The sequence below is a fragment of the Pongo pygmaeus genome, chromosome 17 (assembly GCF_028885625.2).
Source record: "Pongo pygmaeus isolate AG05252 chromosome 17, NHGRI_mPonPyg2-v2.0_pri, whole genome shotgun sequence".
NCBI classification, from domain to species: domain Eukaryota; kingdom Metazoa; phylum Chordata; class Mammalia; order Primates; family Hominidae; genus Pongo; species Pongo pygmaeus.
In genome coordinates, this window is record NC_072390.2 from 64,109,183 (window position 1) to 64,130,853 (window position 21,671).

The 21,671-nt window shown below is 36.4% G+C and overlaps 1 protein-coding gene across 6 annotated transcripts in view; it reads right to left on the reverse strand.

Moving 5' to 3' along the window:
* The window catches only part of DYM (dymeclin), a 417,244-nt gene that overhangs the window by 225,696 nt on the left and 169,877 nt on the right, over positions 1–21,671 (reverse strand). For 4 of the 6 annotated variants that reach the window (XM_054460676.2, XM_063653665.1, XM_054460682.2 and 1 more), the window contains exons 9-10: positions 12,998–13,180; positions 8,609–8,787 (exon numbers count right to left, since the gene is read on the reverse strand). In XM_054460676.2, the coding sequence (XP_054316651.1) occupies positions 8,609–8,787; positions 12,998–13,180 (362 nt within the window). The remainder of the gene's footprint in view (positions 1–8,608; positions 8,788–12,997; positions 13,181–21,671) is intronic. The other 2 variants (XM_063653666.1, XM_054460679.2) reach the window with 1 other exon arrangement.

Here is a 21,671-nt window from a genome sequence, read left to right on the forward strand (position 1 = left end):
CTCAACATTTGTTAATTCTGATTCTGGAGTTTTCAATACGCCACATAACATTTCCGTTAACGACAGACCGCATATAACAGTCTGTGGTTGTATTGTCTCATAAGATTACAACACCATATTTTTACTGTACCCTTTCTGTGTTTAGATACACAAACGCCATTGTGTTACAAATGTCTGCAGTATTTAGTATGGTAACATGATGTACAGGTTTATGGCCTAGGGGCCATAGGCTACACCATAAAGCTTAGGTGTGTAGTTAGGCTATACGATCTAGATTTGCGTAAGTACACTCTATGATATTTGCACAATGACAAAATCACCTAATAAAACATTTCTCAGAATGCCTCCCCACGTTAAGCAACATGTGACTATATATTTTATGCCATATTCTTTTTTTTTTGGCTACGCCTGTAGAAAGCACATCTTACCTATAGTACATAATACCAATAGAGTACTGAAAATATTGACAAGACACACAAGCAAATGGTATATTCAAAGAAATAATAATGTAAGAGTAAGTAACGGGTCCAATGAGACTATGTCAGAATAGTACTTCATTCTTTTAAATATTTGTATTGAGATACAATTTACAGACCATACAATCCATTCAAAGTGCATAATTCAATGGTTTACCATATACTCACACATATGTATAACCATCACCACAGGCAACTTGAAAAATTTCATTACCTCAAAAAGAAACCCCATACCCTTTAACTATCACCTCCCCCAGACCCCTATCTACCCTGCCCAAAGGAACCACTTTCTGTCTCTATAGATTTCCCTATTCTGGACTTCCGTATGAATAGAATCATAGACTGTAGATTTTTGTGACTACCTTCTTTCACTGAACATATTACCAAGGTTCATCCATGTTGCAGTATGTATCAGGATCTCATTCCTTTTTATGTCAAATAATATCTCATTGCATAAACATACCACAATTCATTTATCCATTCTTCTGTTGACTAACATTTGAACTGTTTCCACTTTTTTGCTATTATGAACAATGCTTCTATAAACATTCATTTACAAGTTTTCCTGCAGACATATACTCATTTCTCTTGGGTATATATCTAGCCTTGGAATTGCTGGATCATATGCTAACCGTTTAATTGTTTCAGGAACTACCACTGTTTCAAAGCCATTGCACCATTTTGCATTTCCACCAACAGTGTATGAGAGATGAGATTTCTCCACATCCTCACTTCTTATTATCTAACATTTTATTCTAGGCATCACAGTGGGAATAAAGTGGTATGTTGCTGTGGTTTTGATTTACACTTACCTGATGACTAATAATGTCAAGTTGTTTCTTTTCCTATGTGTATTACTAGCTATTTGTATATCTTCTTTGCAGAAATGTTTACTCAGATCTTTCATCCATTTTTTAATTGGGTTGTCCTTCTACTATTGGGTTTAAAAAGTTCTTTATATACTATAGATACAGTTCCTTACCAGATAAGTGATTTGCAAATATCTTCTCACATTTTGCGGTCTATTTTTTCACTTTCTTGATGGTCCTTTGAAGCACAAACGTTTTTATTCTGATGCAGTTCAATTTACCTGTTTTTTCTTTCATTGCTCATGCTTTTGTTGTTATATCTAACAGTCATTTGCCAAATCCAAGGTCATGAAGATTTACCCCCATTTTCTTCTAAGAGGTTTATAGTTTTAGCTCTTTTTAGGTCTTTGACCCATTTTGAATTAACTTTGTATATGGGGTGAAGCAAAAGCCCAACTTTATTCCTTCGCAAGTGACTACACAGTTGCACCAGTACCATTTGTTGAAAAAACCTATTCTTTCCACATTGGTCTTGGCACCCTGGCTAAAAATCAGTTGATGATAGGTACATGGATTTATTTCTAGACTCTCAATTCAACTCCATTGATGTATTACGTCTATCCTTGTGCCAGTAACACACAGTATTGATTAGTGTTGCTTTATAGTAAGTTTTGAAATTAGAAAGTATGAGTCCTCCAAATTTGTTCCTTTTCAGGATTGTTTGGCTATTCTTGGTCCTCTGTAATTTTATATGAATTTTTAAATCACCTTGTCAATCTCTATAAAGAAGTCAACTAGGATTCTAATAGGTATTGCACTCAATGTGTATGTCAGTCTGGGGAATACTGCTATCTTAACAATGTGAAGTACCGTGATCAGGGCTGGGTACGGTGGCTCATGCCTGTAATCACAGCACTTTAAGAGGCCAGTGTGGGAGGATCGCTTGAGGCCAGAAGTTTAAGACCAGCCTGGGCAACATAGTAAGACCCTATCTCTATCTCTTTTTTTTTTTTTATGTAGCAATCAATGAATTATGTTTTCCCATTTCTTTCAATAATATTTTGTAGTTTTCACAGTGTAAGTTTTGTACTTCTTTTGTTAAATTTCTGATGCTATTATGAACAGAACTATTTTCTTAACTTCATTTTGGGGTTTCTCATATATAAAAATACAATTTTTTGCATATTGACTTTTTATACTGATCTAGTATCCTGCAACTTTGCTGAACTCATCTATTAATTCTAAGAGTTTTTTAGTGGATTCCTTAGGATTATCTATATATAAGATAATGTCATCTGCAAATACAGATAATCTTACACCTTGCTTTCCAATCTAGATATGTTTCATTTCTTTCTCTTAATCAAATGCCCAGGCTAGAATCTCCAGTAAAATGTTGAATGAAATGGCAAAAGCAGACATCCTTGTTTTGTGGCTGATCTCGGGGAGAAAGAAAACATAGTCTTTTACCATTAAGTATAATGTGAGCTGTGGGGTTTTCATAGAAGCCCTTTATTCAACTGAGGAAGTTCCCTTCTATTCCTAGTTTGTTAAATATTTTTATTTCATAAAAAAGTGATTACTTTGTCAAATGCTTTTTTCTGTATCTATTTAAATAATCATATGATTTTGTTTTTTACTCTGTTGATATGATGTATCACAATAACTGACTTTCAGATGTCCAATCAAGCTTACATTTCTGGGATAAATCCCACTTGGATATGGTATATAATTACTTTTATAATAGCACTTTAATTCTGAAAGAACTATCTAAACCGAGATCTGAAAAACTACTAGGAGTTATCTGAGAAGAGGAAAAAGGAGAAAATTCCAAGGAGAAGTATTCTAGAGAGAAAACCAAGTCTAAACTTAGGAGATAGGTCAGATTGAGAGCCATTAAATTAATTCATTATGATTAAATACAGAATAAAAAGAACATAATGGCAAAGAGATGAGACCCAAAATGGAAGCTGCGGCAAAACTATAAAGTGTCTTGTTAGCCACATTAAGAGTAAGAGCTTTAACCTGAGGGCACTGTGGAGACATGAAAGGGCTTTAAAAGTAGGGAAGTGACATGATCAGATTTGACTCTAATATACTCACTCTGGAAACAGGATAAAAAATATTAAAGGATAGCAAGACAGAAAGCAGGAAAACCGTTAAAGACGTTGCAATAATTTTAGTAAGAGATGAAGGCAGCTTAAACCAAAGGAATGGCAATGAGGAAAAAGAACACTATTACATTCCAAAGATAATAAGGAGAGAAAATAAAAAATATTTGGTTGGATATGGGGGAATGAGACAGAGGAGTCAAAGCTTTTGCCAACTCTATGGATGGCTCCCTGTGACAGACAATACAGGAGTAAGAGAAGGAAGAGCAGGGAAAATAATGAACCCAATTTTTACATATTTGGTTTAAGGTGTCTATGAGATGGCCACTGGGAAATGTCTGGGACAGCTGGATACATGGATATGAGATACAGGCAATCAGGACTGCAAATACAGAACTGAATACATATGGCACATATAAATGGGAACATATACACTGGCAACATATAAATGGCAACTGAATTTGCTTAGAGGTTTTAGGGAGAAGTACAGGGAAAAAACAAAAAGGACAGAATCCTGCAGCAGGACACATTTAAGGACAAGAAAAAATAACACATAAAAGAGAGAGAAATAAGGACAAGGAAAAATAAGACATAAAAGAGAAAAGCAGTAGGCATAGAGGTGGAAAAACCAGCAGAGTACAATGATTGGAAAGCCAAGGTATATGTTTGTAGATATATGAACTGCACGTTTGGGCCCCCAAAATTCGTATGTTAAAACCCTAACACGCAATGGGACACTATTAAGAGGTGGGGCCCTTGGGAGGAGATTAAGTAACAGGGGTGGAGCCCTCATGACAGGATTAGTACCCTTATAAGAAGAGATAGGAGACAGCTTGCTTCTTCTCTGCCTCTGCTCACTGCCATGTGAAGACACAGCAAGTAGATGACTATTGACAAACCAGTAAGCAGGTCTGCACCGGACACCAAGGGGGCTGACATCTCTATCTTGGAAATCCCAGCCTGCAGAACTATGAGAAATAACTTTCTGTTGTTTAAGCACCAGTCTATGGTATGTTTGTTAAAGCAGTCAGGCCTGACTAAATTCTGAACTGACTAAGCCAGAACTGACTAAGACATAGGTATTTGGCGGTTTAAAGAATAAAGAGATGAACAGTGTCATGCAGCAATGCAGTCAAATAAGAAAATGATGAAACATGCCCAGAGATTTACTAACAATCAGGAGCTGTTGATGAGGAAGTTGTGGGAACAGATGTTAGATCACAACAGGTAGAAAAGTGCATAAGAAGTAAAGGCAAAGAATGTAGCTTTCAAGAAACTTAGCATGAAAAGAAAAGGGCTAAAAAAAATTTTTCCTTTTTGATGTTTATATAAAAACCACACTCAGAAAATAAAGGACTATTAGTCCATCTAAAACAAGATATAATTAATGATAAATCATAGACTGCATATCACTGTAAATATTAATCTCATTTTCTAAGTGTCTCTTCAGTGAAGATTCAAATGAGTACGATATAAAAATGACAGGAGTTGCATATCTGCAATATTGTGCAGGCTCAAGGCTTGACCCAAAAGCAGAAGACTGCTGGAGGCCTAAGGGAAATACCAGCCAAATCTCTGTTGGACTAACACAAACAGAAATTAAAAGAGTGACTAACTCATAATGCCCTGATTAAGGAAGTTACAGGCAATATAGTGTTGAAGTGACTATATATTATTTGTCCAAGATCCCTTCCTTAAGGAACTTCCCTTTACCTTTGTGGCTATGGTGACTTAGCATTAAGTGTGCCTCCTTCCATTGTCATTGGTCAAATAAGTGGATACACAACCCAAGAAGAGAGTACTGGAGCCCTTCACGAAATATTTCTGAAGTAGTTGTGTTTCATGAAATATTTCTGAAGTAGTTGTGTTTCCCCCTTTTAGCTTATGATATATCGAGAGCTGCTGGTGGCCACCTGTCTCCCCACTTGGAAAGTGTGCCTGAGAATAAGGCCAAAGCTATAAAAGGCAGAGGCAAAAGATGGAGAGGCCAAGCCTGGATAACATCATTTAGCCCCTAGAATCAGCTATGACTGAAGCCAGAAAAAAAAAGCACAAATTTTTCATTTGTACAGATATATTTCTTTTTGCTTATGCTAGGCATAAGCAATGGGTCTGTTACAACTAAAAGAATCATGACCATCTCAAATGTCTAGCTGCTTTTCTTGGTAAACATTTAATTGTGATAAAATATAAAACTTGTGTTCATGTCCATAACGGGTTTTTCTAAAAAGTATGCCCTCTTATGCCCTGTTCTTAATATTCAGGCACTTGGATTCGCCCTAGACGCTATTCAGAGACACAAAAAGAAAATGTAAGAGTCACTGTATTGTTATTCTAATAGATACCAATTAAAAATGTACCTCAAGAAGCTACACCAGATTAATTAACTTGTTTTGAGTTAAAACAAGTCAAACAGTAGTGAGTCAGACCATCAATAGAAAGAATCCAAGTCAGCCAACACCCTACGCTGAATAGAGGCAGGTCTGCCTCCAGCCTTATGGGATTTACACACAATAAGGTATTTCTCAGAAACACTGTAATCTGTCAAACATTACCTTCTTAATGTCAAAGACTGCAGAATAAAAGAACTGATAACCACAACAAAATCAGATCAGCACAGTAAATTTCATACTGATAACATATTTTCTAATCAGAGCCTCAACATATTTATTATAGAAGAAAGGTAAAAGGACAGATGGAGCATAAATTAAGAAATTATCCAACAAAACCAGAACAAATAAACAAACACCACCCTCCAAAAAAACTACAACACAAAACCTTTTAACCTTTCACCGGGTATGTCATCAAACGCAGACAGCTGCTCTCTGCACCATCTTATATACCTGCATCCTTACCATACAACTTTCTGAAACAGGTGATGTCACAGGTTTCCTGCTTATTGCCAACGTTTCCCTTAGAATACATCATACTCAGAATTGTCTCTATGCCTATCCACACCCAACAGGAAACAAGCCTTCTCTTTATAGGATTTTACTCATATGAGCAGTATACTTTCATACTCAATTTGTTATTTAAGCAATGTTTCCCACCTAGACCTGATGTGCAGACACTCTTTCACCACACTTTTTGTTCTTAGTGTCAATTTGATGTAGAATATGTTCAATGAATTCTAGTATTCCATATTTCTTCACTATTTATGCAGTATTTTAAATTTAACACTGAAAAAATGGTAACCAAATACTGGGAGAATCCTGCTATCAACCTGTAAAAACTGGTGCAGAAGGAACATTTCATTGCTGTCAGCCAGCTACTGGCTATTTCGGGAATGTTCACATTTTTATGAATGTATTTTAAGGGTCTATAGTTATCTACATAGTATGTATTTCAAACAACATTAACAACTTGGTGAGGTAGCTCACTCTGCCCCTCATAGAAACACTGATGTTTGCACATTAGTCATAAAGGAAATCAATTATTGCTTACAGGAGTTTTTGTCTATGAACAAAAATTTGAAAACTAATTTCACTCATGTAGTGATGGATAGTGTAATTTAAGTGATATCTGACAAAGGTACCTTAAAATGACTATAAGACTCCAGGGAGTGAGTTCAGACAGCCCTAAAGCCTAAGCCTGCCAGAGCGGATGGGACATTTGGACAGCTGAGTTGAAACATCATTTTCCTTTCAGCATTCTCACCAGGAATATTCAGCAACTGTGATGAGTAACATGAACTTGGTGGGCGGGCACTTTAGCAGATGGCAGGGACCAAGATGATTTAAAAATCTCCTTGAGAATTGCAGAGGGTTTTTGGAAGACTTCAACAGGCTGAATCCTGGGCAACGCGTGGCTGTTAAAGACTGTAAGGACAGGGAGGGACGCTGTCAAGCCAGCCAGGGATGCTGCAGTGTCCTGCTCTGGAAGGCCACCTCCACATGAGCTGTGTCTTATGCTGGAGAAGCTCCTACCCTCTGTCTGTGTCTGGTGACATCTCCCTATCAATTTCTTGACCATCACCTTTGTGGCAACCAGGCAAATAAATTTGCCCTCTTGGGAAAAGAAGATTTTCTCCAAAATATTATAAAATACAAATGCATGGAATGTTAGACCTAAAACCATAAAAACCCTACAAGAAAACCTAGGCAATACCATTTAGGTCATAGGCATGGGGAAGGACTTCATGTCTAAAACACCAAAAGCAATGGCAACAAAAGCCAAAATTGACAAATGGGATCTAATTAAACTAAAGAGCTTCTGCACAGCAAAAGAAACTACCGTCAGAGTGAACAGGCAACCTACAGAATGGGAGAAAATTTTTGCAATCTACTCATCTGACAAAGAGCTAATATCCAGAATCTACAATGAACTCCAACAGTTACAAGAAAAAAACAAACAACCCCATCAAAAAATGGGCAAAGGATATGAACAGATACTTCTCAAAAGAAGACATTTATGCAGCCAAAAGACACATGAAAAAATGCTCATCATCACTGGCCATCAGAGAAATGCAAATCAAAACCACAATGAGATACCATCTCACACCAGTTAGAATGGCGATCATTAAAAAGTCAGGAAACAACAGGTGCTGGAGAGGATGTGGAGAAACAGGAACACTTTTACACTGTTGGTGGGACTGTAAACTAGTTCAACCATTGTGGAAGTCAGTGTGGCGATTCCTCAGGGATCTAGAACTAGAAATACCATTTGACCCAGCAATCCCATTACTGGGTATATACCCAAAGGATTATAAATCATGCTGTTATAAAGACACATGCACACGGATGTTTATGGTAGTACTATTCACAATAGCAAAGACTTGGAACCAAGCCAAATGTCCAACAATGATAGACTGGATTAAGAAAATGTGGCACATATACACCATGGAATACTATGTGGCCATAAAAAAGGATGAGTTAATGTCCTTTGTAGGGACATGGATGAAGCTGGAAACCATCACAAGGACAAAAAACCAAACACCGCATGTTCTCACTCATAGGTGGGCATTGAACAATGAGAACACCCGGACACAGGAAGGGGAACATCACACACTGGGGCCTGTTGTGGGGTGGGGGCAGGGGGGAGGGATAGCATTTGGAGATATACCTAATGTTAAATGACGAGTTCCTGGGTGCAGCACACCAACATGGCACATGTATACAGATGTAACTAACCTGCACGTTGTGCACATGTACCCTAAAACTTAAAGTGTAATTAAAAAAAAAATACAAACGCATGGAATGTTTAGTATGATACTTACAAGATTTTCCATATCTGTGCGAGCCAACATATATGTTCTAATATTACTATTTTGATGGAGCAAGGTATACAAGAGGAGAGTTGCTTGATCAGATGTCTGCTGTTCACAAAGAGCTGTGTACAAACTATTAAAGTTGATCTGGAAGGCATGTGGAATTGATGGGGGGAAAGGACTGCTATCTGGAATACAGAAAACAGCACATCAGTAATTTCTAGCTGTGCTTTATATAAATAAAAATATTGTTAAAGTAATGTGTACAACTCAATTCCCATTAATTTTATGGAAAGTCACTACATTTCAGATTCAAAGGCAGCTCACGCCTGTAATCCCAGCACTTTGGGAGGCCGAGACGGGTGGATCATGAGGTCAGAAGTTTGAGACCAGGCTGACCAACATGGTGAAACTCCACCTCTACTAAAAATACAGAAATTAGCCAGGCATGGTGGTGTGGGCCTGTAAACCCAGCTACTCAGGAGGCTATGGCAGGAGAATGGCTTGAACCTGGGAGGTGGAGGTTGCAGTGAGCCGAGATGCACCACTGCACTCCAGCCTGGGTGACAGAGTGAGACTCTGTCTAAAACAAAACAAAACAAAAATTTTACTTTAAAAAGAACTAAACTAAGTCATATACTTTGACTCTGTTACTATTTTCCCATTAACATAGCTGAAATAAATCAGCTATACGAACATGAACTTAAATAAACAGAATTACGAGCTAGGCAAAAGGCCCTCCAAACAATACAACTTAACCAGGACATTGAGATAAAATACTTTGTTACCAAAACTAAATAACCATGAGTCCTGAATAAAAAATATCTAGAGAAAAACATAATTTCTACACAAAATAGAAAATTATCTTTTAAGATAGAATTAAAAAGAAAAAGACTGCCTTTAAATAAATTGTAGCTGAAGCATCCACTTATATCAAAATCAGTATAGACATTCCTCAGCTTAACAATGGGGTCATATTTCCATAAATTAATCATAAATTGAAAATATTCTAAGTTGAAAATGCATTTAATACACCTAACTTACCAAACATCATAGTGTAGTCTAGCCTAGCCTAACCTATTATATTTGTGTACAGTTCTAAATTGTATCAATCCAACTGTAACAGTAGGCCTATTTTACAACAAAGTGTTGAATATCTCATGTAATTTATCAAATACAGTACTGAATTTATATTGCTTTTGCACCATCATAAAGTCAAAAAATCCTAAGTCCAACCATTGTAGGTTGGGGGCCATCTGTGTATGCTCAACATTAGGTTCTATAATCAAAAGAACACACCAAGCTTGAGACAACTACCAGAAAACTTCAATAACTTTTTTTAAAATAAAATAAAATATAATCTCCAATGCAAACCTAATTGACTACAACTGTTAAGAAACTTTTTTTTTTTTTTAAAGTACAGTCACTGGAACAATGAAAAGCACAAATCACAGCCTGTATTAGGAAAAGTTCTTGATATTCCAAACTGACACAGCCTCTTTCCAACAGTTAAATGGATTTGCTGAGAAACTGAAGCAACCAAGGTTAGGAAGTAACAAAGAAGATAAAGATAAGTTCAATGGACTCAGAGAAAGTCATCATCCAATCAAATAAAACTCTGAACATGGTAGCACAAAGAGCTAATATTTTTATGTTCTAAAAAGCACCAAATTATTTTTAAGCCTTTAAAACACAGAAGCACTACGAAAACAAAACAACTTGCTTTAACATTTCTAAAAGGTGTGCTCTTATGGAAAAAGAGATGTGTTCCAACACAATCCTTGCCTCTCAGATTCTCCTTTCTAAGCTTTACATTTGTGAGGAGAATGCATCAAAATGCCTTCAAGTTTACTATCCAGTGCCCTCACTTTTCCTTCCACATTTGAAATATAGGCTATTTTTTCAATACTAACACTGTATTTTTGACACTTACAAAAATAATTCCTTTTTTTTGTGTGTGGTTGGCTTTATATTTTTGCAAGCGATGGTAAAAGGAAGTGCTGCCATGTGCAGTGAGTATGCAGATATTATGGAATCTACAGAATGCTCACTGGAGGAGGATTCTAGACACACTATGCTTCTTTAATATTGAAGCAAAGTAACAAATTCACCAACCTGTATTATACCTGACTGCAAAGGGAATATGTGTGTTGTATATATGTATCCACAACATATATACATTACTAGCTAATAAATGCTATGAACCATCTGTTATACTAAACATTTTGTGTTATCCTTTATTTAACCCATACAACAAACATGTCATTATTCTGATCAGCTTTACATGGAATGTAATAGATGTTTAAAGGGATTAAGTAACTTTGCCAAGATCAGCCCTGATGGATATGAATACCCTTCAGCCAACATTTTGCTTCATTGTACTACATGGTCTCCCAAACCATGACCATCCCAAGCAAAGTTCAGCCCTAAATACCAATATTTGGCCTGAGCAACAAGAGTAACATAGTAGATACCATATACTGAATACGTGCTTTGTTGCAAAATCTGGGCTAATCATTTTAAAGACTTACCTTTCTTGGTCTTTATACAAATACTATTAGGTGATATTATCTCTATTTTATAGGCAAAGCTTTTGAAGCTAATTGAGATTAAGCAAACTGTCAAAGGTCTCACACTCTGAAGTGATAGAGGTATGGTGTGAAGCCAGGTATGCCTGACTCTGAAACTTGCTTTCTTAACCATTAAGCCATACTGTCACCAAGAAGAGTAAGTAATGGGAACAGAAAAATACTAACAGATACACCAGTTTTCGTTTTTTAATTTGTAAAATTGTTATTAATTCCCTATTGTCCTGTGTTATAGTTTGTGTCCTCTCCAAAATTCATGTTGAAATTTAATCTCCAATGAAATAAAGTTAAGAGGTGGGGCCTTTACAGTGTGATTAGGTCCTAAGGGCCCCTCTCTCATCAATAGGATGAAGGCCTTCATAAAAGAGGGCCCACATAGCATTCAGCCCTTTTAGCCCTTGACTCCCTTCTGCCATGTGAAGACACAGATAGAAGGATCCATCTTGGAAGCAGAGACTGAGCCCTCACCAGACACCAAACCTGCTGGTGTCTGGATCTTAGATTCACTTCCCAGCCTTCAGAACTGTGAGAAATAAATTTCTGTTCCTTATAAGTTATTGAGTCTCAGGTATTTTGTAAGAGCAGCACAAATGGACAAAGACACACTGAAAATAATACCAGAATTGGCAGAGGCACAATTAATGGGCACATTTAACCACGTCTATAAGAAATGCGTATCAGAATAACCCGGAAGAATCATGGCACAGGGCATCAGAAGGCTTACAAATGCTCCCATCCAATCACTGTACTTCCCACCCATCTTTATTACATTAGTGTTAGAAATGTCTTGAGCATCTGGTCATGCACTGCATAATAACGTCTCAGTCAGTGATAAACCACATACTCAAAGTGATTCCATATGATTATAATACCACGTTTTTACTGTACCTTTTCTAGGTTTAGATTGCTTAGATACACAAATACTTACCACTGTGTTACAACTGACTACAGTATTCAGTACATCATCATGTTGAACAGGTTTGTTGGCTAGGAGCAATAGGCTACACCACATAGCCTAGTTATGTAGTAGCTACACCATCTAGGTTTGCCTAAGTACACTATGATATTCACACAGCGACAAAATTGCCTAATGGAACACAGCCCTGCTGTTGAGCAGCACTTGACTGTACTACAGGAATATTGCTTTTAGAATGTAACCTTTTGAGAAGAGATAATACTGGTTCAACATGAAGCCATATGCTCACCTTCTACTTTAGGAGTTATTAATACCAAGTTACACAGCTCATGGGCAGCCTGCTCCTTGTTTGGAAGTAAAGATTTACTGGAGCACAGCCATCTAACTTGTTTACATAGTACCTATGGCTGCTTTGATGCAACAACGGCAAGGCTGAGAGACTGCAGGAGAGACCATGTGGCTCCACAAAGCCACTACCCTCTACAGAAAAAGGTTTTCTGATTTGTGTTCTAATTTTTTTTTTGAGACCTAATTTTTAGTTCTATAAAACTCTAGAACACAGACTTTAACTGAAAATTTAAAACAACCTAGCATTTGGGTTTTTCAGGTTAATTCCTATCCCTAACAGGTAGTACAGACTGACCCAAATTAAACACATGCTGGTTGGTTGTCCCTGAAAGAAATATGAATTTAAACAGATATAAAGGATCAGATATAAAGGATGCTTGACCTTCCTGATAATATTGACATGAAAAGCTAAAGTTTTTCTCATGTTTGACCAATATGAAAACATACAAATGGACACTCATCTCCAAAACTATAAGACAATAAACAATATAGAATAAGCAATACTCTCCCCATTACAAAGAATATTGGAGAAAAAATACCACAAACCTTGTGTGTTCTTGAAGGACATAATGGCTTGTCTGTAGGGGTTTGGCGCATCTGAGGCATCTGTCAGATTGGCCAACACCAGCAGAAGCAGGAGACTCTGGTTGGCCAGAGGGGAAGAAAGCTCTGGAGAGGCAGCCACTTTGCTGCCCACACCACCTAGTGTGAAGACAGTCCAGAGTCCTGCTGGGGAGGAAAACACCCTGTTAGGATGTGCTGCCACCAATGAGATGAATGTATTTCTGTAAAGTATTCTGTGTAATATAATACAATATGGTAATGAGCAGTTCCAAAGTGTAGAACAAGAATCATGTCTATACATTTCACAAGGCCAGAAAATCCTCCTTGCTATAGAAACTGGACAAAGATTGACTGTATTTACAACAAAATAGAGAAATAGAGATTTTTATGATTAGGTAACCTAAATTTTTTTAAAAAGTGAATGAAATTTAGTAGAAAAATTTGCTAAAAAAAATTAATGCAAGCCAGGCGCAGTGGCACACACTTGTAATCCCAGCACTTTGAGAGGCCAAGGCAGGTGGAGCAAGAGGTCAGGACTTCGAGACCAGCCTAGCCAATATGGTGAAACCCCATCTCTACTAAAAATATAAAAAATAGCCGGGCGTGATGGCAGGCGCCTGTAGTCCCAGCTACTCGGGAGGCTGAGGCAAAAGAATAGCTTGAACCTGGGAAGCAGAGGTTGCAGTGAGCTGAGATCATGCCATTCCATTCCAGCCTGGGCAACAGAGTGAGACTCATCTCAAAAAATAATAATAATAATAAATGCATTATGATCAAGAGGCTTTGTTTCTAAAGTACAAGAATTGTTCACCATTTTAAAAGTATTATTTCTATTTTTTAAAATAAAAAATATGGTCATCTCGAGAGTTTCCACATTTTCATATATATATTTAAATATACATATATATTTTAAACTTAAAATTGGTTTCTGATTTAAAGAAAAATTCTTACAAACTAGAAAGGGAAGGAAACCGCAAGCCAAAAATTCACAGTGGTCAAACACTGTAAGTATTCTCATTAATATCATCAACATCAGCATGGTACTACTAATGCCCAAGCAAAAACATCAAGGCAAAAGAAAAAAAGACCAAAAAAAATTTTAGAGAAAAAATTTCATTATTTGCAAGCAATACTCTGGTCCACTTAGAAATGCACCGTCCGGGCCTGGCACAGTGGCTCCCGCCTGTAATCCCAACACTTTGGGAGGCCTGACCAACACGGAGAAACCCTGTCTCTACTAAAAATACAAAAAAATTAGCCAGGCGTGGTGGCGGGCGCCTGTAATCCCAGCTACTCGGGAGGCTGAGGCAGGAGAATTGCTTGAACCCAGGAGGCAGAGGTTGCAGTGAGCTGAGATAGCGCCACTGCACTCCAGCCTGGGCAATAAGAGCGAAACTCCGTCTCAAAAAAAAAAAAAAAAAAATGCACTGTTCAGTACAATGGCCACTAGCCACTTGTGGTTACTGAGCATTTAAAGTGAGTCTACTGTAGCTCAAATCACATTGTGCTATAAGTGTAAAATACACATGAAAATTTGAAGACTTAATACCAAAAAAAGAATGTAAATTATCTCACTAATATTTTATGCTAAATACATGTTGAAATAATATTTTAGATACACTAGCATTAAAATTACTTTCACCTGTTTCTTTTTACTTTTTGAACATGACCACTAGAAAATTTAAAATTATATACGTGGCTTCATATTTCTATTGGACAGAGTTAATTGTTCTAGAATATCAAAGAGAGTCACCTGATATTCCATTACTGACACACTATAACTAATAGAAGATTTTGGTGCAGTACTATGGCTATATGGTCAACACCAACAACAATAAAAATTAAAAGCTTTACATACAATCAATAAATAATTAGAAAATATATTTAATTCCAATCAAAATGTCAACAAATCCAATAAAATATTAAGGAATAAACCTAAAATAGAGAGGACCTTTAGGCTGACAACCATAGAATTTGAAGACCATACAAGATCTGAATTAACGTAAAGGCATAACATGTTTCTGGATAAAAAGAGTCAATACTATAAAATGTCAAATCTAGGCCGGGTATAGTGGCTCATGCCTGTAATCTCAGCACTTTGGGAGGCTAAGGCAGATGGATCAACTGAGGTCGGGAGTTCGAGACCAGCCTGGACAACATGGTGAAACCCCGTCTCTACTAAAAATACAAAAATTAGCCAGGTGTGGTGGTATACGCCTGATACTCCCAGCTACTTGGGAGGCTGAGGCGGGAGAATCTCTTGAACCTGGGAGGCAGAGGTTGCAGTGAGCCGAGATCATGCCACTGCACTCCAGCCTGGGCGACAGAGTAAGACTCTGTCTCAAAAAAAGAAAAAAACAAAAAACAAAAGTCAAATGTCTCTAAGTAAATCTAAAATTCAGTATAATAACCATCAAAATACCAACAAGACTTTATGTGGTATTTTGTAATACAGTGTAAATAAAACATTTCTACATGAAAAAATACATAAGAAAACAATTCTGAGACTGACCTGGGGAAGTATACATCCATTCACATAGTACAATTTGTATAAAGCTATAGTCATGTAGAAGTGTGATTTGGCAGCAGAGGAGACAAATAGGTCAACAGAAGAGAAATTAGGTCAGAACAGAGCTACATGTATTTGATAATTAAGATTATGATAAAGGTAGTGTGCCAGATCAGTAAGAAAAGGATAAAATTCTGTTAAGTGTTCTTGGGACAATAAAATTTTGTTAGTATTTAATTATGAAGTATGTGTATAAACCTTGAGTCAGGGAAGCCCTTTTCTTATGCAAGAAACAACATTCAAGAATACATGAAGAATACTCATTTGACCATTTAAAAATTAAATACTTTTACATGATAAAACACATCATAAAGACAAGTAACATATGAAGAAGAAACATTTGTAACATGTATAACAAAAGGATTTTTTTTTTTAATCTACAAATCAGTAAAAAAAAAAAAAAAAAAGTAATCCAAAATTAAAATGGGCAATAAAGGAGGCTGAGGCAGGAGGACTGCTTCAGCCCAGGAGTTGAAGACCAGCCTGGGCAACACAGTGAGACCTTGTCTCTACAAATAATAATAATTTAAAAAGAAATAGCCAGGCATGGTGGTGCATGCTTGTAGTCCCAGCTACTCATGAGGCTGAAGCAGGAGGATCACTTGAGCCCAGGAGGTAGAGGCTACAGTAAGCTGTGACTGTGCCACCGCACTCCAACCTGGGCAACAGAATAAGCCCCTATCTCAAATATATATATATATATTTTTTTAAATGGACAATGAAAGTCCAAACAATAAAAATAATTTTTAAAAATGTAATGATGATGAGATGACCCATGAGACTAGAACATTTTTAAAAGACTAATAACACTGATAATACTCAGTAGTGTCAGTAAAGGTATAGGAAATTACCAACAGTAAGAGATCCAAGTGGTACAGGACTTTTTAAAGTACATTTGGCAGTTTTCATTGAAAATAAAATGCACATACTCATGAGCCCAGCAATTCTTTTTTTTTTCTATACCAGGGAATACTTGAATAGGCACACAAAAGAGTATGTATAGGAATGTTTACTGTAATATTGTTTATAATGGTCCAATAATGTAAACAACATATAAATGCTCACCAGTAACAATGGTGACATAAGCTATGGTTAAACTATACCATGGAATACAATATAAAGATGTAGATGTCTATGTACCAACAAGGAAATACCGTTAAGTGAAAAAAACAAGTTGCAGAAAAACCGATGTAACAATTTAAAAAATCACTTACCAAACCATATATGTATCCATATGTACATATTTAAAAAAAAACAAGAAGGACAAAGTATACATCACACTGGAAACACAGAGTATCTCTAGAGGATGAAGTGGGATTGCATGGAATTCGAGGAATTCAAGGAAGACTTTTGTTTTACTTGTATAGTTTAGTTTTTCCCCAGTAGTAATATATTTATTTCTTTAAAAATAAATGTAAAAGAATAAAATTAAAATAACAGAACAATATAGATCCCATTAGTAGGTAGAATACGGGAAAATCTCATCAGAAATCACTAAGTGAAAAAGGCCATTCACAAACTACATATATAGATATATATGCATGCTCCATTTGTTTTAAGAACTTGCAAATACACATATCTGTGCATGTAAGTCCATCTACAGGTCCCTGGCAGGGTCCACTGTAGACAGTGGTCATTCGTCATGGAGCAGAGTGGGAGTGAAGGTGGCTTCAGGAGAGTCTCAGACTTTGTTCAGTGTAGTATTACTGTATTGCTTGACTCTTCTACAACATAGACGTATTCAAGCATAACAAGCCATTAAAAATAATAAGGAAGGGAAGGAGGAAAATTCCTGGTCACCAACTCCCCCAAAAATGTGATGCAAATACTTTGGAACTAGGATACAGCCCTGTAATTTTTACTTTAACAACAAAACAGAAAACCTCCTGATAATTTTGGAGGGAAAAATCATCAACATGTTAGCTCTGATTACATCGAGGACCATGGCAATGGATATGATATTTAACTTTAATCTTTGCATATACATATTTTAAATTACTTATTATAATGGGCAGATGTCCTTTTTACAAAAACACTTATTCAATGAATTAAGTGCTTCTGTAAATAAATTATAAACAATGTATAACAAAATAAGCAACTGAAACGTTTTGTTTCTCCGGAACTAACCCAAGCAGATACTTTTTATTTCTACTTTACATTGTAAACAGTTCAGTGTGAACATCTGTTCATTTCTAATATTTTGTACTTTTATTGAACACACAAAATAAAGTATCTTATGAATAGCCTAACAATATGTAATTTCTTACACAATTGTGATCCTACAAATATCAAGCTTTTTAAATGATTACTGAAATGGTTTTACTACTAACTTTTAAGGAGCTGTTATGGGGGAAGGGGGGAAATAGTCCCTATCCCTAAATTTCGAGGCCCTCAAAGAAGAGTATACTGGGAACCTCAAACTGCACATCTGGTATAAATTTTCAGTATAGGTATAAGCAAACTCAAGGATCAGCAAGAAGAGGTTTTTTTGGTTTTGTTTTTTAATACAGGAAGGATTTTAAGATGACTGAGGAACACAGGAAAGTTTCTGTTAAATAATGTGCTGCCTCCATTTCATAAGGAAAATCTGAATTAAAATTGTCAATAATTGGTAATTATAGACCACAAATTTAAGTTTATTCAAAACTTAAATCCTCATGACATAGTTGAAGAACTTGAAACATTTAATAAGAAAATCAAAATTATTAAGAAGGTACAGCCAGTAGCCAAGTATTAATTATTTGCTTTGGGTTTGATTTGTGTTATTTATTTGTATCATTTTAAAACATTTAAAGCCATTTTCTTCCACTCAGAGTATGCTCCATGACAGTCAGCTCCAATATCCCTCACTGTGTGTTCCAGGATTCAGAGCAATGAGAAACACAGTTACAAAGTTCAATCTGCAACAAAAATAATCACAACATGCTCCCCAAGGTCAAACAGAAGTGTTTTTTGGATCCTCTTCACAGTTGCTCATCTTTATTGCTAGTAGAAATGAATTGACTACTACTGAATAAATTGCACAAACAAAATTCTGATTCTCTTTCAACACAGATTCACTCTTCTTTCTTCAAGATTTTCCACGAGGGCTGAGAAGCTGCTTCTAATGTCAGATAAACTAACATTTTATTGGGAAGCTTCTCCGTCTTTCCCTGAATCCACCAACACACAGACAGACAGACAGACAGGCAGGCAGACACATAGACAGACAGACAGACACACACACACACACACACACACACACACACAGCCCTCCTTCCTTTTTCTGGTAAACAGTACTGCAGGGAGAGATGAAGCAGCCTGTCACTGCCTACATTACAGTTTAAACTGGCCCATGATACTGGACAAAGATTCTTCCAAAAGTTCATTTCTCTTTGCTGGTCCAAGCCTCTGATCTATGACCCAAGAATCTTAGTGGAATTGCATTTTCCTGTTGGAAAAAAAAACAAAAAACCTGTCCACCAGAAAAATAAGGAAAGTTACAATATATTTCCTTGTGTTCCAAAAACCAAATTTAGGATGGTTCCCAAAGTTTCTTAATTGTATCCCTTGGGTCTTCCAAATGAACTCCTAAAATCCATCTAACTAAAACTAAAAACTAAAATTAACTAAAAGAACAAATCTGGTGTTGACAAGTTTTTTGTCTTATTATTACTATACTTTAAGTTATGGGATACATGTACAGAAGGTGCAAGTTTGTTACATAGGTATACACGTGCCATGGTGGTTTGCTGCACCCATCAACCTGCCATCTACATTAGGTATTTCTCCTAATGCTATCCCTCCCCTAGCCCCTACCCCCCGACAGGCCCCGATGTGTGATGTTCCCTGCCCTGTGTCCATGTGTTTTCATTGTTCAGCTCCCACTTATTAGTGAGATCATGAGGTGTTTGGTTTTCTGTTCCTGTGTTAATTTGCTGAGAATGATGGTTTCCAGCTTCATCCATGTCCCTGCAAAGGACATGAATTCATCTTTTTATGGCTGCATAGTATTCCATGGTATTATATGTGCCACATTTTGTTTATCCAGTCTATCACTGATGGGCATTGGGGTTGGTTCCAAGTCTTTTCTATGTGAATAGTGCTGCAATAAACATACGTGTGCATGTGTCTTTATAGTAGAATAATTTATAATCCTTTGGGTGTATACCCAGTAATGGGATTGCTGGGTCAAATGGTATTTCTGGTTCTAGATCCTTAAGGAATCACCACACTGTCTTCCACAATGGCTGAACTAATTTACACTTCCCATCAACAGTATAAAAGCATTCCTATTTCTCCACATCCTCTCCAGCATCTGTTGTTTCCTGACTTTTTAATGATCATCATTCTAACTGGCATGAGATGGTATCTCATTGTGGTTTTGATTTGCATTTCTCTAACAACCAGTGATCATGAGCTTTCATATGTTTGTTGGCTGCATAAATATCTTCTTTTGAGAAGTGTCTGTTCATATCCTTTGCCCACTTTTTGATGGGGTTGTTTGCTTTTTTTCTTGTAAATTTAAGTTCTTGTAGATTCCAGATATTAGCCCTCTGTCAGTGGATAGATTGCAAAAATTTTCTCCCATTCTGTAGGTTGCCTGTTCACTTTGATGATAGTTTCTTTTGCTGTGCAGAAGCTCTTTAGTGTAATTAGATCCCATTTGTCAATTTTGACTTTTGTTGTCATTGCTTTTGATGTTTTAGTCATGGAGTCTTTGCCCATGCCTATGTCCTGAATGGTATTGCCTAGGTTTTCTTCTAGGGTTTTTATGACTTTAGGTCTTATGTTTAAGTCTTTAATCCATCCTGAGTTAATTTTTGTATAAGGTGTACGGAAGGGGTCCAGTTTCAGTTTTCTGCATATGGTTAGCCAGTTTTCCCAACACCACTGATTAAATAGGGAATCCTTTCTCTATTGCTTGTTTGTGTCAGGTTTGTCAAAGATCAGATGGTTGTAGATGTATGGTGTTATTTCTGAGGCCTCTGTTCTGTTCCACCGGTCTATATATCTGTTTTGGTACCAGTACCTGCTGTTTTGGTTACTGTAGTCTAATAGTATAGTTTGAAGTCAGGTAGCATGATGCCTCCAGCTTTGTTCTTTTTGCTCAGGATTGTCTTGGCTATACAGGCTCTTTTTTGGTTCCATATGAAATTTAAAGTAGTTTTTTTCTAATTCTGTGAAGAAAGTCAATGGTAGCTTGATGGGGATGGCATTGAAACTATAAATTACTTTGGGCAGTACAGCCATTTTCACAATATTTATTCTTTCTATCCATGAGCATGGAATGTTTTTCCATTTGTTCATGTCTTCTCTTATTTCCTTGATCAGTGGTTGACAATTCAAGTTTTTTATAGAAGTACTGACTGAACACTACTTATCCTTAACATTCAAAATGTGAAGAGGACACAAAGTATGAAACATCAATAAAAATAATAATCAAGGAAAAAATAACCCTCATTTTTAAAAAATGAACTCAAATGCTTGATAAATTTATCAAGATTGAATGAAATAGAGGTAAGTTACTGCTTTTTCATATTAAACATGCTACTTGCTAAACTATAAATGATTTCTTGCATCTAACAAATATATTACAAAACACTATTCAATCAGAACTATACCAAAAAAAAAAAGATACTATGCACTGTCAGCCACAGTTACAAAAATCTTCTAAAAGGGGCATATCATATATTTTAAAACTGTAATACTGATATAAACCATATACCATGAAAGAATTAAGGAGAAGGCAGGTCAGATAGCAGAGATGTATAAAAATTCTGCTAGAGATGTTCAGTCAACATCTATAAAAGGCTAAAAGTCAATAGACACATAATGAGTTCCTGTTAGGGTCAGGTCCCATGCTAGGAACCAAAAATACAAAGAAGAAACACTCTTCCTTTGGGGAAGTTAACAGTGCAATGGGGATACAAGCATTAAAACAACTGCATATAAACTGATTTTTATTTCCATAATGACCCAACAAATACATCTAAATCTTAAAACACCCATGCTTTTCCTACATAAGTATAGTAAAATAATAAGGAAAGAAAGTTTCACCAAAAAAGTTATTGAACATGCATTGCAGGACAAACACTGTGGCAGAGC